Genomic DNA, 17,229 nt, shown 5'->3' with positions numbered 1-17,229 from the left:
GATTATACCATATTATATTCCCACCAGCAGGGTATGAGAGTTCTAGTTCCTCTACATCTCATCAACACTTGGTCTTTTTAATTTTAGCCATCCTAGTGGGTATATAGTGGTTTTAAGTGTATTAATTTGCATTATTAATTTACATTTCCTTAATGACAAATGAAGTTGAACATTTCTTGTGTGCTATATGCTATCTGCATTTCTTCTTAAATAAAGCGTGTTCAAATCTTTTGCTCATTTTTTATTGTTGGATTTTTAAAAATATTTTTATTTTTGAGTTGTAAGAGTTCTTTGTAAATTCTGAATATAAGTTCTTTGTTATATATATGTTTTGCAGACTTTTTTTCTCTCAGTCTGTCTTGAGTTGGTCCCTCTAGGCAAGAAGCCACCCTTCTGCCTAATTTTGAAGGACCTCTTTATGTTAGGATAGGAATGAGAGAAGATGAAAACAGAGTGGGTAATAGCATGTGTAATCATTGCAGATGAAAATTATGCATATGAAGGAGAAATCTTGAGGTGAGATGAATTCATGGAAGTCAGGGATCTGGCTACTCTCTGATTCTATTCCTTCCTCCAGCGAATCATTAACCCTCCTGACCCAGATTAAGCCAGCTGTGTCTCAGATATCTTCCTATGAGGCTAAGACTTCCCACACAGTGACTTACTATGAATAGTCTTGTCTGATTAAATGATACTGAAAGACTGTTTGTTCAGTTAATGACAGTCTTCCCAAGTAGAGAATATTATCTAAAGGAGTTTGGATCTCTATCTATGCAATCTATTTGGTCTCAAGAAGACCAGCAGGACCCCAGCAATTCCTGATTCAGGCAAGTCATCCCCCTCCTCCTTTTTTCCAGTAAACAATCTCTCCCCTCCCACAATACAATCCCTGCATACGAATGATTTAACCTTTTGGAAATCAAGTAAAACTCCCAGGCCTTGGGCCAGGTGCTTGGCTTCCCTTCTGGAGACTTCTTTTCTGCATCTATCTCACATGAATCAACTAGCTTTGGCTCAGCTAGACAGGTTAGCCATAATTGCCACTAGGGTTCATTCATCCTCATATGTTATAACATCTTCTAATTATTTTGTTCCTAAAAGAAAAGCAATAAATAATGTCTCTTTCCTTTCTTTTTTTTTAACTTGAAATATAGTTGATATACAATATTATATAAGTTATAGGTATACAATATATAGTGATTCACAATTTTTTTCACAATTTTTAAAGTCTTTCTTCATTTATTTTCTTACGATTCTTTTAATAAGTTTTTATTTTGAAATAATTTCAAAATTACAGAAAATTTGCAAGAATAATATGCAGAACTCCTATATCCCCTTCACTTAGATTCCACAATTGTTACCTTTTACTTCATTTGCCTTATCCTATTCTTTCTCTCTTTTTCTACATATATCTGTTACATAATATATAATATGACATATATATTTTCTACATATTACTTTTTGGAACCACTTAAAAGGAAATTATAGACACGATGTCCCATTACTTCTAAAGAATTCACTGTATATTTCCTAAAAAGAAGAACATATGTACATAAGCACAGTATATCCATCAAAATCAGGAAATTAACATTAATATCATTTTACCATCTAACCCATAGACCATTCAAATTTCAACAATTCAGGGCCATGTGTTGCATTCGATTGCCATGTCTCTTTAGTCTGCTTCACTCTAGAACAGTTTTTTTAGTTTCTCCTTGTCTTTCATGACTTTGACATTTTAAGAGCACGGAGTAAAGGCCAATTCCTTTGTAGAATGCCCCTCAGTTAGGGTTTGTCTGATGTTTCTTCATAATGGGTTCAGGTTGTGCATTTGGGGCAGGAATCCCACAGAACTGAAGCTATACTCTCCTCAGTGCATTATATCAGGAGGCACATAATGTTGGTATCTCCACCAGTCTCATTAACATTAATGTTAACTTCAGTTATTGGTTAAGAGGGTGTCTGATAGTTTTGTCTACCATAAAGTTAATTGACAAGTCTTTTTAAAACCTATTAACTAATAATTGTTTTGTGAGGAAATAATTTTACATTGTATATTATGACAACGTTGTATGACATTAAACTTTTAAATTATGACATTATAAAATTTCTACCTATTAGCTTTAGCATTATTTAAAGTTCAGATAGAAATACAAGGGATCCAGAATAGCTAAAATAACCTTGAAAAATAACAAAGTTATTTTTCACATCCTGATTTCAACTTACTACAAAGCTATAATAATCCATGGTATTGGCATAGGATAGGCATGTAGATCAGTGGAATATAATTGAGAGTCCAGAAATAAACCCATACATGTATGGTTAATTGATTTTTGACAAGTGTGCCAAGAAAATTCAGTAGGGAAAGGATAACTTCTTCAACAAATGGTGCTGGGACAACTGGATAGACACATGCAAAAGAATGAAGTTGGATCCTTACCTCAAACCATAGTAAAAATAAACTTAAATGGATCACAGACCTAAATGTAAGAGCTAGCAGTATAAAATTCTTAGAAGAAAATATGGGAATAAACCTTTGTGACCTTGGGCCCTGAAGTATTAGACATGACACTATGAAGTTAGACATGGAACCAAAAGCACAAGTATCAAAAAATTAATTAATTAATTAAAAACTTTTGTGCTTCAAAGGCGACTATCAGGAAAGTGAAAAGACAACCAACAGAATGGCGAAAATATTTGCAAATCATATATCTGTTAAGAGACGTGTATCAAAAATTCATAAAGAACTCTTAGCAACCAACAATATAAAGGCAAATAACCCAATTAAAAAATAGGCAAGGGATCTGAGGAGACATTTTTCCAAAGAAGATATTCAAATGGCTGATAAACACATGAAAGATGTTCAACGTGATTACTCATTAGGGAAGTGCAAATCAAAACCACAAAAAGAAAGAATAAATTAAAAAACAACATGAGATACCACCTCAATAACAATAACAACTATTGGTGAGGATATGAGGAAATCAGAACTTTCATGAATTGTTAGTAGGGATGTAAAAATGTGCAACTGCTTTCAAAAATAGTTTGGCAGTTCCTTGAACTAACATAGAGTTACCATATGACCCAGCAATTCCACTTCTAGGTATATACCTAAGAGAAATGAAAACATATGTCCACCCGAAAACTTGTACACAAATGTTCATACCAGCATTACTTACAATAGCCAGAAAGTGAAAATAACTCAAATGTCCATCAACTGATGAGTGTATAAACAAAATGTGGCATTATTATTCAGCAATAAAAAGGACTGGAGTATTGATAAATGTTACAACTTGGATGGACTTTGAAAATATTATGCTAAGTGAAAGAAGCCAGACACAAAAAATCATATATTATATGATTCCATTTATATAAAATGTCCAGAATAGACAAATCCAGAGACTTAAAGCAGATTAGTGATTACCAGGGGCAGGGAGTGGGGACATGGGGAATGTCTTCTATAAGGTTTTTTGGGGGAGGTAATGATATGTTCTAAAATTAGGTACTGGGGATGAATGCACAACTCTGTGAATATAGTAAAAATTAAGAAACTGTATACTTTAAAAGAGTGAATTTTATGTTATGTAATTTATATCCCAATAAAACTATTGTGTATAATATATATGTATTATATACAACATACATTATACATGTATTATTATATAAATATTACTACATATGTTATTTTTTTCTATCTCACACATATAAATGAGGAAATAAAACATATACGGACAGTTTAAAGAATAATAATAAAGCATACACATACATACATACCAGCTTATGAAACAGGAGGTTACTAATACCCTCTGTAAGTTCCTCACCCATATTATTCCCTTCTTCTCCCAGAGGGACCACTATCTTGAATATTGTATTAATAACTGCCTTGTATTTCTTTATAATTTTATAAAGAAAATGAAATTATTTATTATGAAGAAAAGAATTTATTTCAGTGTATAATTATATGTCAGTGTGTATTCATTTTCTGATCAATGGACATTTATGTTGTTTCCATTTTTTATTCTTATGAACAACGCTACTATGAACATTCCGATAAATGTCTCTCGGTACATATATGCAAAAATCCCTGCAAATTCTATGCCTAGAAGTAAAGCTGCATGTTCAACTTTACTAGATAATGCCAAGACTTTTTCCAAAGCGATGGCACCATTTATACACCCATGGGCAGTGCATAAAGTGCCCTATCTTTGAAATAAAACTTACAGAAGTGAAATCAAGTGGAAGTAGAATTAATAGTAGCTATGAATAGGACTGAGGGGTGGGAGAGTGTGAACAAAGTTACAAAAGCATCTTAAGGTGAGTGGGGAAGAAGCGCTAGTGGGGCCATGCCCTTTCCTTTTATTTTTTTTTAATTAAAAAACATATATTTATTTATTTGGTTGTGTCAGGTCTTAGTTGCAGCAGGCAGGCTCCTTAACTGTGGCTCACGGGCTCCTTAGTTGTGGCATGCAAACTCTTAGTTGCAACATGCATGTGGGATCTAGTTCCCAGACCAGGGATCAAACCTGGGCCCCCTGCATTGGGAGCATGGAGTCTTAACCACTGCGCCACCGGGGAAGTCCTTGCCCTTTCCTTTTAAATTGCCTACCTCTGTTTAGTGAGAGTGAAGGGCTGATCACATGGATAGAAGAATGAGACCCACTCATTTGCTCTTGGTTTTTGTTGTGGTATTTGTGGTGGTGGTATTTATCTTCACCTCCTAAACCCACACAGTAAAAATTTTATTATAAGAATATATGAATAAAACATTGAGAAGATTGAAGAAAAGACCTGAGAGCAAAGCAGTCACTGTGAAGGCTAGCAAGACGCCCGGCAATAACAGATTGAGGGTTGTTTTCATTCTAAAAGACATCCATCCTCAGGCACCGAATTTACCTTTTGACGCTGGTACCATCACAGGTATCGAGTCTATGTCTCTAACAGGGCCTTGGCTGTATTGTCCACCAGAAGATGAGATGTCGTATCATCTCCCAAGCTGTGAGAGATCCCACAGGACACTAAAATAAAGGAAAAGTTCAGCCAATTACATGCAACTTTGAGATGCCTTCTGCAGGCTATACTTAAGTTGTAGCAGGAATTCCTCAACACTTTCAGGATGGTATATAACATGACATAGTCGTTTTTGTAGTCATGTGGATCACTCTACACTGAAGGGTAAGACCAAGCATTCAGTAATAATGACATTATTTCTTCAAAATGAAATCAATTTTTCTGATTATAGAATTGATGCATACCATTTTGAATCATTTTTAAAGTGTCTGCTCAGCCTGGAAGCCAATGACCATATCCTTTCTCCAGGAAATGAGCCTCTGAACCCCTCTCCACTCCATTCATACAGACTGAGTCACCAGTAACCAGTTTATAGTCTATGATCCAGTTTCCACAGTCATTGTTCATTAGACCAGGGGTAGACAACTGACCTAAGCTGGGCCAATCATATTCTTTTCCCCAGGCATTTGGAAATGGGACTAAGAGAGTTAAATTAGCCTCTGTGAATGGCTAGGACTATTACGTAAACTTGGGAGTTCTGGGATGGCCATATTCTGCTTTGTAGCCTAAATAACTCTGGAAATCCTACCTGCAGAGTCACTTCAAACCTTGGTCAACACTCTTTTTCTGAATTATAATATCCAGTCTCCTGGCTTTAAATACCGTGTGTGTGTGTGTGTGTGTGTGTGTGTGTGTGTGTGTGTGTGTATACATGCTGTTGTTTCCAAAATTTTTGCCTCCAGCCCTGACCTTCAGATTTGTACATCTTCCTGAATTTTAATCATTTCCACTTGCATGACTGCTAGGTATCTCAAATTCACCTGTCTCACAGAAGAATTCTAATTTCTCTCTCAAACCTGATCTCCCAGGCTTTCTCTATCTCCATAAATGGCATTACCATCCCACCATTTCCTAAAGCCTCAATTTCTCCCTTTCTGTCATCCACTAGCAAATCCTCCAGGTACCTCCTAAAAATATATATCACCCTGTCTCCACAGCTACTACTCTAATTCTTGTCACCAGTGTCCCCTACCTCAACTACCATAATGTTCTCCTAATGCTCTACCCATTTTCCTCTCTCCATCCCCCTCCCACCAATTCTCCCTGAAACATCCAGAGTGCTCTTTAAAAAACAACCCAGGTCATCGCATTTCCTGCTTAAAATTGTCCAGTGGTTTTTCTTTACATTTAAAATAAAATCTAAACTCCTTACTGTAGTCAGCATGGCCTCTACGATCTGACCTTCTTCCTGTTTCTCAGATCACGCTTTGTATTTCTCCTCCTCTAGCAAATAACATTCCTTGCCACTGGCCTCCTCTCTGCTCCTGGAACCAGCAAGCTCCCTCTTGCCTCAGGACTTTTGTACTTGGCTGGAATGTTCTTTCCCTTGCTCTTCACATGGCTAGTTCCTTCTTATCCTTCAGTCTCTCACGATCTTTTCATCTGCCAAGAGGACTTTCTCTGACTTCATAACTAAAGTGAGGACTTCTTCAGTTATACTCTGTCATGTCGCCCTGTTTATTTCACTGGTAACACTTACCATATCCAGAAACTACCTTCATTTATTTACACTTATTTATTACCTCCTCTTCACTAAAATATAAGGACTTTGAAAGCAGACAATTGGTTTATCTTATTTACATTTATTTCCCAGCACTTGAACAACTCCTAGAATGTAGTAGGCACCTAATAAATATATATTGAATAAGTGAATAGGTGAATGAATAACAAGTCAAGAGAGAGAATGACACTGAGTGGCTGAGTTAAAAGGTCCTAAAAGCTTCCTATCCTTGATTTTAGTCTTTTCCAAGGCCTGTCTCTGTTCCTGCCCTTAGGTTCTGTAGGAGAGTATTATGTCCTTACAACAAATTCCCCTTTTTGCTGAAGCTAGCTTGACTTGTCAACTTACAAAGTTTGCTCACAGGCTTATTTTGAACAAGCAGAGAAATACAAAGAAGGTAAAAAAGCATGATGGAGAAATTCTATTACTGGGAGAAAACATTAACATTTTGTTGATCTATTTTCCAGACAATTTAACTTGAATTGAGTCATTCATATTCTGTTCTGTGATGTTTCACTTTTTTAAACCACAATAAGTGGAGAATATCTTTCAAATGACATAATTTTAAAGGGATCTTTACAGATTTCTATATTAAGGAAGCTGACTATCACCCAAAAGTTGATACGCTTTCACATGTTAGACAATAGTCCCAGGATAAGAACAGAATGGAAGCAACCGAGGAAACCATTTTGTTTTAATGTCAATCCTCACACTGAAAGTAGCTTTCGTAGGTCTGCTATATTACCCCATTTTCTCAGCCTCCTATCATAGAGAAGTAAGATGAAGGGAAAGGAGGGGTGACTGCATCACAGACCTCGTCCTCTGGACCTGAAGCCATTTGCAAAAATGAAGCTGTAGTGGAGGAAGGGATGCTGTGGTTCTTTAATACCTGGACCCAGAAAAGATTGTTCTGGTTTATGACCCTTCCAAAATACACCACCAAAGCTGCATAGCACTATGGTGCCACTGGAAAGCACCACTAAAAATGGTCAGAGAAGCTCTAAGAATGAAATGGAGCCTATCAGAATAACAGAAAAGAAAACTCAGGGGAGAACGTCACTGAAGGTGTGATGAAGGGACATCCAAATCCAATGAATTGACCAGATTTAATCTCTCAGGAAAAAAGGAGTGGAGAGTAGATGTAAGGAAGAAGAATTTATCACTTGTTTTGCACCCAATGAAATGAAAGACAAAAAGAAATCCGTCGCAGTGGTATTGAGTTGCAGTGCACTGGGGCAATGGTAGGTGAGTGAGGGCAAAGAATTAGTCTTTAGTAGTGATTGCTGAATAAAGCCAGTATGATGACATCAAAAATTAAAATCATATAGCCAACTCCCCTTACTCTGATTTTATACTCACCTCTGATTAAAGTTGGAGAGAATGAACTGTAAATAGTGACTGTGGTCAAGAGCCTAGGAATAAGAAAGACAAGGATCCACATCTTTTGATGTGTGACCATGGACAAGTTACTTAACCACCCTGCTTATTTTCCTTACCTATAAAATAGGGATGAAATACTCATCTCATATGGTTATGATGAGGGTGAATTGAGATAATGCCTATAAAAAATTTGCATAATGCTTGGCACTTAGTACAGGCTCCATATTAGCTAAATGTTAGCTGTTTTTTGTTGTTTTCACTGAACTAGTCTCTGGCCAATTGATAATTCTATTGTATTTATCAGTATAAGTTAATGATTTATATTATATATGTAATTATCTTGTATGTTGGTTAGTATAAGTCATTTCTCTATAGTGTTTATATATCATGTGTCTCTTCACTAGTCTATCAGCTCTTTTTTTGTTTTTTTGGGTTTTTTTGCGGTACGCGGGCCTCTCACTGTTGTGGCCTCTCCCGTTGCGGAGCACAGGCTCCGGACGCGCAGGCTCAGAGGCCATGGCTCATGGGCCCAGCCACTCCGCAGCATGTGAGATCTTCCTGGACCGGGACACGAACCCGTGTCCCCTGCATCAGCAGGCAGACTCTCAACCACTGTGCCACCAGGGAAGCCCCTCTATCAGCTCTTTCAAGGATATCTTTGTACCTAACAGAGTGCCTGGTATCTGCAGATACATAATAATTTTTCAACTGATGTATTATTATGATATTGGATTGTGGCAGAAATTGTTTTCCTTTTTAGAGTTGCTTTTAATAATTTTACAAAGTTTTGCATTAATTCTCCCTCACGTCCAAGAACACAGTGAAGTGAGAGCCATAATGGTGTCACTGATTTGAGTAGGAGAGAGAAAAAAGAAGAAAAATGTAAAAATCAGGTGAAAAAATCTGCTCAAAAAAATGTCAGTAGCATTTCAGTGGAGCATAGGAAATGCTGCAAAAATACTCCCATCCTCTAAAAATTCATGGATTAAGTGGGCCTATGAGTCAAAATATAGAAGTAGGGTTTTAGCTATTTTAAATTTAATATGGATTGGGAATTCAGGTCTTCCCATTACTAACTTTAACAGGCCCAACAAACAGTCAAGTCCCTGAAAGGGGGGCTGAAATTAGGCTCCTTCAAATCTGGGGGAAGGAAGGGACAATTTGTGAATAGACTCTTAAAGAAAATAGTTTTAAAATGAGTGAGGGAACTCAGGAGGAGCCGATCTTATGTAAGAGGATAGAAGCAAAGGAGATGTAAGCATTGAGGAAGAAACTTGAAACAGAGATAAAGAGAAGCTATGGAGAAAAGGGTAGTCTCTGTAATTTTAGTGTCGGTTGTATGAATGATCAGAAAAGATGACAGGAACTCCTGGAATTTGGACTGAACTTAATTTGACAAATATTACTGAGTACCCATTTTGTGCAGCTGCTACAAGGAGAAGAAAAATAAAGCCCTCAGATTTGTGGTTACCAGAGTTGGGGGTAGGGGGGAATGGGAATTGGATGAAGACAGTCGAAAGGTACAAACTTCCAGTTATGAGATAATTTCCAGGGTTGTAATATACTATGTGAGAAATATAATTAAAACTGCTGTATGTTAGATATGAAAGTTGCTAAGAGAGTAAATTTTAAGAGTTCTCATCACAAGGAAAAATGTATTTATATTTCTTTAATTCTGTATCTGTATGAGATGATGGATGTTTACTAAATGTATTGTGGTCATCATTTCACAATATATGTAAGTCAAATCATTAGGCTGTACAGGGCTTCCCTGGTGGCGCAGTGGTTGAGAGTCCGCCTGCCGATGCGGGGGACGCGGGTTTGTGCCCCGGTCCGGGAAGATCCCACATGCCGCGGAGCGGCTGGGCCCGTGAGCCATGGCCGCTGGGCCTGCGCGTCTGGAGCCTGTGCTCCGCAATGGGAGAGGCCGCAGCGGTGAGAGGCCCGCGTGCCGCAAAAAAAACAAAAAACAAAAACATTAGGCTGTACACTTTAAACTTATACACTGCTGTATGTCAATCATAACAATAAAAAACATAGTTTCCCACAAAAAAAGAAAGAAAAATAAGTGAACAATGAATGAGGACAGGAGAAATGAGAAAAGCACATTCTTAACCGTAAGGTAAAATATAAAAAGTCAATCCGAGGGCTTCCCTGGTGGCGCAGTGGTTGAGAGTCCGCCTGCCGATGCAGGGGACACGGGTTCGTGCCCCGGTCCGGAAAGATCCCACATGCCATGGAGCGGCTAGGCCCGTGAGCCATGGCCGCTGAGCCTGTGCGTCCGGAGCCCGTGCTCCGCAACGGGAGAGGCCACAACAGTGAGAGGCCCGTGTACCGCAAAAAAAAAAAAAAAAAAAAAAAAGTCAATCCGAGAAGAGCAAAGCAAAATGAAAGTGTAAAAGAAGACTGAAATTCACATTTACTTGAAGGATCAGATAAAGCTTTATGGAGGGAGGGTTGTTGGAGTCTGGGAGGGATTTTGGCAGGTGGAGATACAGAGTGTTCTATAGAGAGAGAGGAGAGTTTCAATAGAATCAGGGATGGGCAAAGAGCAGGGTGGTCTTCGACAGTAGCAGGTAGGCATGACAACTTTGAGAAAGAAGAGTTGTGGGAATTTAAGTGAAAGGAAGCATATTTTGGAAGATCTTGCATATAAATTAGAGGCATCGTATTCATTCTGCCAATGGGTGAGAATTACACATTTTGAGCACAAGAGCAATAGAGTTAGAGCTGTGGAAGGGCTTTAGGAAGATTCATCTGGCATAAGTGAGTTAGAGAGACTGGCAGAGAAGAACATTAGGATATTGCTGTGGTTCAGGCAAGTGGCCTTGAATTAAGAAGGATGGTGTCAGGGGGATGAAGAGGGGGATAGATCACGAAGACACTGAGGAAGGAGAATCAAAATACTTGCCAACTAGTTGGATGTGGTATGAAGTTAAGAAGGTGACAGGATTAAAGATGACCTAGTGATACTGTGTCTGGATGCCTGGGAGACAGGCACAATACAAAATGAATAAACTTATTTCACTCTTTTCAAAAACACCCTAAGGAAAGAAATGAAAGACTATAAATATGTATTAGATATAAACTTACAGTTCTTGCTTCCTCCAGAGAGCTCTCTCTAATTCTTTTCTCTGTTTTGATGTCCTTCAGGCCTATAGAATCCTCTTGTCCTCCTGGCTTGTTAAGAGAGGAGTTAATACAGTTCTGTTTAGCTCTTAAGATGTTAACTCTTTGCACATCAGAGCTTGAAGGCTGTGCTTTTTCCTCTACGTGTGCTGTGGTTGGAGCTAAAACATTCTTTAGCATACCAACTTCTCAACTAAAACTAAAGCTGAAAACGTATTTATTTGATTTGAGATTAACAGAAATTTACTGGTGTTGGAGAATGATCTTTAAATCTCTTCCTGAAGGGCAACAACAGTGGGAGATTTTCTGGAGCCCTGAGGATCTCTTTGAAGGGAAAAAACTCTGCTCCATTGGTGGGATCAGTGTGCTTGCTCAATTCATGTGTGCCAGGACCCTCTCAAGTAAAAGAATGTATATAATCCATTTCACTGTGACCATAGTTTCCAAACCAAATATTGGGATGTAATTATGCAACAACAGAACTTGACATTTGAAAATTAGATGTTCTTAAAAATTCTGCATGCTGGTCACTGCATTCATACTATATATTAAGTGAAATATAGTCTAAATCATTACATGAAATTCTCTTTGTTATGCACACTCAGTGTATACATTGAAAAGGGATTTCCAGGAGGGTGAGCACATGTTTAATGGGCCCTGTGTGACTTCCCTATGTCCTATAAATAAAATGAAATAAAATGAGAGAGACAACTAGGATGTACACAAATTATCCAGAACACATAAATCTCCCAGTGAAAACAGGAAAATCCAACAAAATATTTTCCCAGGTCTAAATGACAGACTTATAAAAACTGGCCTTTTCTGCACCCAAGATTGCTTCTTGCCCAAGCAATTTCTCAAGGATCTTGGGTCTTCTCTCCTTTTTCATATGATCTAACCAGAATTAGTGCTGGGCAAAATTTTGAAGTAGGCCAAGTTTGTGTTGGTAATTTTGCTGTCTTTTTTCTGAATCTCTAATTTTTTAAAGATTTCCTCCTACCCCTTTCAGGCAACCAGTTACCTCCTGTTTTTTCCCCGACAGCCTCATTACACTTTAGAGTGAATTTATACCATTTGATATTTTTTCACTAGGCTTAATGTACTTCTAAATGTAGACTATAGGCTTTGTTCCATGTGGAAGGAATTTCAGTCATCAAGGAGTTGGAGGACTTCCCTGGTGGCACAGTGGTTAAAGAATCCGCCTGCCAATGCAGGGGACATGGGTTGGATCCCTGGTCTGGGAAGATCCCACATGCTGCGGAGCAACTAAGCCCGTGTGCCACAACTACTGAGCCTACGCTCTAGAGCCTGCGAACCTCAACTACTGAGCCCGAGTGCCACAACCACTGAAGCCACACACCTAGAGCCCATGCTCCACAACAAGAGAAGCCACCGCAATGAGAAGCCTGCACACCACAACGAAGAGTAGCCCCTGCTTGCTGCAACTAGAGAAAGCCCGCGTGCAGCAACGAAGACTCAATGCAGCCAAAAATAAATAAATAAATAAAATAACTTGAAAAAAAAGGAGTCGGAGATATAATAACATTCTTTTGATTACAAAAGTAACACACATTCATGGTAGACATGAACAGAAAAATAAAAAGAAAATTAAATGTATTAGTAATCCTAACACCCAGAGATAACTACGATTATCATTTTGATTTACATATGCATAAAGGCATACATAATACTTAAAATAAAAAATAGAATCATTTATTTTCTTTTTTAAGTTTATTTTTTAAAATTTAAAAATTTAGTAAAATACTCATAAAATTTACTATCTTAACCATTTTAAAGTGTATTTTCAATAGTGTTAAGTATTGTTAAAAAACAAAATTCAGGGCTTCCCTGGTGACGCAGTGGTTGAGAGTCCGCCTGCCGATGCAGGGGACATGGGTTCGTGCCCCAGTCCGGGAAGATCCCACAGGCCGCTGAGTGGCTAGGCCCGTGAGCCATGGCCGCTGAGCCTGTGCTCCGCAACGGGAGAGGCCACAACAGTGAGAGGCCTGTGTACCGCAAAAAAAAAAATTCAACTTGAGTAAATTTTATACATCTTATTGGTTTTAATTCAACAATTCATGAATCAGGCAGAATTCTATCTAGCTGACAGAAAGGAGCTCTGAGGAGCTGTACAAAAAAGAAAGACTTTTATAGGCAGAAGGGAGTGGGAGCAAGGGAGTTGTACTGGACAAAAGAGTGGTTGGTTATTGCATCCTTTAGGGGATGGCAGGGGTCTATCAGGCAGATTACCTAACGAGTGTGGATTAGGCAATTCTGACTGGCTGGTTTAAGATTCCATTTTGGGGAGAGCTGAAACTGTAATTAAGTCAAGTCTTGGTTTGGTAACATGGGGCTTAGGATAAGCAACTCCATTGTGGGCCTGTTGTCTTATTTTTAACAGTATATTCACATTGTTGTACAATCAATCTCCAGGACCTTTTTGTTTTACAAAACTGAAACTCTATGCCCATTAAACAACTCCCCATTTCCCCCTCCCCCCAGCCCTTGGCAACCACCATTCTACTTTGCTGTTTCTATGGCTTTGACTACTCTAGGTCATTTAGTTTTAAAACGTTTTTATTTTTCATTAACCAATATACAATTCACAATGAAAATTTAAAAATATTATTAAATATTCTATTATATAATTTTAAATGGTTGCTTAATAGTCTATTCTATAAATGTATCATAATCAATTTAATCAATGCCCTATTGATGGGCATTTAGACAGTTTTTTATTTTTTGCCATTCTAACCATATCGCATTAAAAACCCTCATAGATAAATCCTTGCTTCCATCCACATTTATTTTTCTAAGATGAATTACTAAAAGTAGAATTGCTGATTCAAAGAGAATGCCTACTTTTAAGGTCTTTGATACTTATTTCCAAACTGTCCAACCAACTTTCAGAAAAGTTGTACTAGTTTACACTTTTGTCAGCAGTATCCATTTCTTCTCATCTTAACATTAGGAGCATCTTTTTTTTTTTAATACCTATTTCATAGACAAAAATACTAATTCACTGTCCTTTTAATATGCATTTCTTTGCTTGCTAGCTGCCTTGAACTTTTAAAATATTTATTATCATTGTATATTTCTTTTAAGAGTCACTGATGTGTTAAGGATACTCGATTTTTTCATGTTTTCTATTTTGGTTATATGTCTGTTGTAAGTGTAAGTATTTTACACTCACACTTAAGAAATCTTAAAACAGATTTAAGAAAGTATTTTTTAACATCATGGAAAAGTTTTATATACTAGACCTATGCTGTCCAAAATGGTAGCCACTAGCCACATGAGGTTATTAGGTATTTGAAATGTAGTTAGTGTGACTAAGGGATTGAGTTTTTAGTGTTATTTCATTTTTTTTTCCTTGTAGCTTAAAAAAAACAACTTTATTGAGGTATATTTTACACATGCCCATTTCAGGTGTAAAACACAATGAATTTTTAGAGTAACTTCACTGACTAATGCAACCATCACCATAAATCACTTTTAGTACATTTTCATTCCTCAATTTTATTTACTTTAAATTTAAAATTGAAAAATGATACTTGATTTAGTTACTAGAAACCATACTCACACAAGCTTAATAAGGCTTTTGTTTACTTTTCAGGACTCAGATAAAAGGGAAGGGACTTTAATGATCTCTTCTCCATTGCTCAAATCTGCCATTTCAAATGCATGCCATCTTTCTTTGTGATAAATTATCCCTAATTCAGCATTTCTTCACATTCTCCAAATTTACCATTTTTTGACTCCTACTATTCTGTTTTTACCACTCCCCAGAAGGGAATGGTAGTCAGTGTTCTTTGAACAATGAGAAAGTGAGCAAGGGAGTATGTTCTAGGTTTTAGGTATCTGAATATAAATTGAGATGACAAAAAGGCAGTATTCTGAGGGTGGAGTTGTGGAATAGGTAGTAATAAAAGATAAGAATCATTCTATTGAAAGAGTTGCCATATGATCCAGCAATCCCACTCCTGGGCATATATCTGGACAAAACTATAATTCAAAAAGAAACATGCACCCCTATGTTCATAGCAGCACTATTTACAATAGTCAAGATATGGAAGCAACCTAAATGTCCACCAAAGAAGATGTGGTACATATATACAATGGAGTATTACTCAGCCATAAAAAAGAATGAAATAACGCCATCTGCCGCAACATTGATGGACCTAGAGATTATCATACAAAGTGAAGTAAGTCAGAAAGAGAAACACAAATACCATATGTTATCACTTACATGTGGAATCTAAAATATGACACAAATGAACTTACCTACAAAACAGAAACAGACTCACGGACGTAGAGAACAGACTTGTGGTTGCCAAGGGGGAGGGGGTGAGAAAGGGACGGACTAGGAGTTTGGGATTAGCAGATGCAAACTATTATATATAAAATGTATAAACAATAAGGTCCTAGTGCACAGCACAGGGAGCTATATTCAATATCCTGTCATAAACCATAATGGAAAAGAATATGAAAAAGAATATATATGTATGTAAAACTGAATCACTTTGCTGTACAGCAGAAATTAACACATTATAAATCAACTATACTTCAATAAAATAAAGTACAGAAAAAAAAAGAATCACTCTATTGTAATGTTCCTCAGACATTAAGAAGGTTCTCCAAAATTATGTTTAAAAACTCCCTGAGTAAATTTTATAATGGTCGGTTACATGAAAGATAATTACTATGTGAAATAAAATTTCATATTTGAAAGGATTTGGGCCAGTTCACATAGTATTTTTATAACATTTAGATGTTTGCTCAAAAGGTCAATTTCTACCATCATAGTATAATAAAATAAGCACTGATTATGAAATGTAAGACTTGTCAGCTGAAAAGCACTTTGTAAGCTGTACAAAGATTAGCTTAATGAAAAATTACCAGAGGATAAAATCTCATGCTTCAGAGCCAGAAGGAGAACAGATGGCAAGAGTGTTAAAGAAGGCTTAACCTGCAAGAAACCAGATTTAGGTCATTGCTGGGATGAAAATTAGAAGAGACGCAAAGAAGACAAAGGAAAAAAAAATGGAGAAAAACATTTAGTAGGAAGGAGAAAAAAGAAACTGAGGAAATAACAAAGAAATAGAAAGTCTTCTTCAGTCATTTATTTTCACAACATTTCCTTGAAGGGGCTGGGGCCTATACTATATAGATTCCATAGTACCCTGTACTTATATTTAGTAGCACTTGATACAATTTATTATAAGCAATTGACTAATTATTCATTTAATACTTGACTCTGTTCTGAAGATCAGGGACAATCTCTATTTTGTTTACTTCTATGTTCTTGTGACCTGGCATAGTACTTGGCACAATGCTTATTAAAGAGCACGTACTTTATAAATATTTGTTCTATAAATGAGTAAAATTTTTTCACCTTGGCAAATCTTACATTATTAATAACTAGGTAATGGTTATATGCACACATTCTAGAATCAGACTTCCTAGAGTCAGAATCTTAGCTCCATCAAAAACTAGCTGTGCCAAAGACCTAAACGTAAGGCCAGACACTATCAAACTCTTAGAGGAAAACATAAGCAGAACACTCTATGACATAAATCATAGCAAGATCCTTTTTGACCCACCTCCTAGAGAAATGGAAATAAAAACAAAAATAAACAAATGGGACCTAATGAAACCTAAAAGCTTTTGCACAGCAAAGGAAACCATAAACAAGATGAAAATTAGAAGAGACGCAAAGACAAAAGACAACCCTCAGAATGGGAGAAAATATTTGCAAATGAAGCAACTGACAAATGATTAATCTCCAAAATTTACAAGCAGCTCATGCCGCTCAGTAACAAAAAAACAACCCGGGCTTCCCTGGTGGCGCAGTGGTTGAGAGTCCGCCTTTAGAGAATGGACTTGAGGATATGGGGAGGGGGAAGGGTAAGCTGGGACAAAGTGAGAGAGTGGCATGGACATATATACACTACCAACCGTAAAATAGATAGCAGTGGGAAGCAGCCTCATAGCACAGGGAGATCAGCTCGGTGCTCTGTGACCACCTAGAGGGGTGGGATAAGGGAGGGTGGGAGGGAGGGAGACGCAAGAGGGAAGAGATATGGGAACATATGTATATGTATAAATGATTCACTTTGTTATAAAGCAGAAACTAACACACCATTGTAAAG

General features: G+C 37.2%; 1 protein-coding gene across 1 annotated transcript in view; it reads right to left on the bottom strand.

Moving 5' to 3' along the window:
• RPGRIP1 (RPGR interacting protein 1) overlaps nt 1–11,101 on the bottom strand; it is a 71,991-nt gene extending 60,890 nt beyond the window's left edge. The window contains exons 1-2 of the mRNA XM_024761263.1: nt 11,042–11,101; nt 4,894–5,015 (exon numbers count right to left, since the gene is read on the bottom strand). Coding sequence (XP_024617031.1) covers nt 4,894–4,912 — 19 coding nt within the window. The 5' untranslated portion in view covers nt 4,913–5,015; nt 11,042–11,101. The remainder of the gene's footprint in view (nt 1–4,893; nt 5,016–11,041) is intronic.
• Between the last annotated feature and the right edge of the window lie 6,128 nt (nt 11,102–17,229).

This window comes from Neophocaena asiaeorientalis, unplaced genomic scaffold (genome assembly GCF_003031525.2).
Source record: "Neophocaena asiaeorientalis asiaeorientalis breed wild unplaced genomic scaffold, Neophocaena_asiaeorientalis_V1.1 scaffold95, whole genome shotgun sequence".
Classification (NCBI taxonomy): domain Eukaryota; kingdom Metazoa; phylum Chordata; class Mammalia; order Artiodactyla; family Phocoenidae; genus Neophocaena; species Neophocaena asiaeorientalis.
Note: the sequence above shows the minus strand (reverse complement) of the source record. Positions and strands in the feature narration are given on the sequence as shown.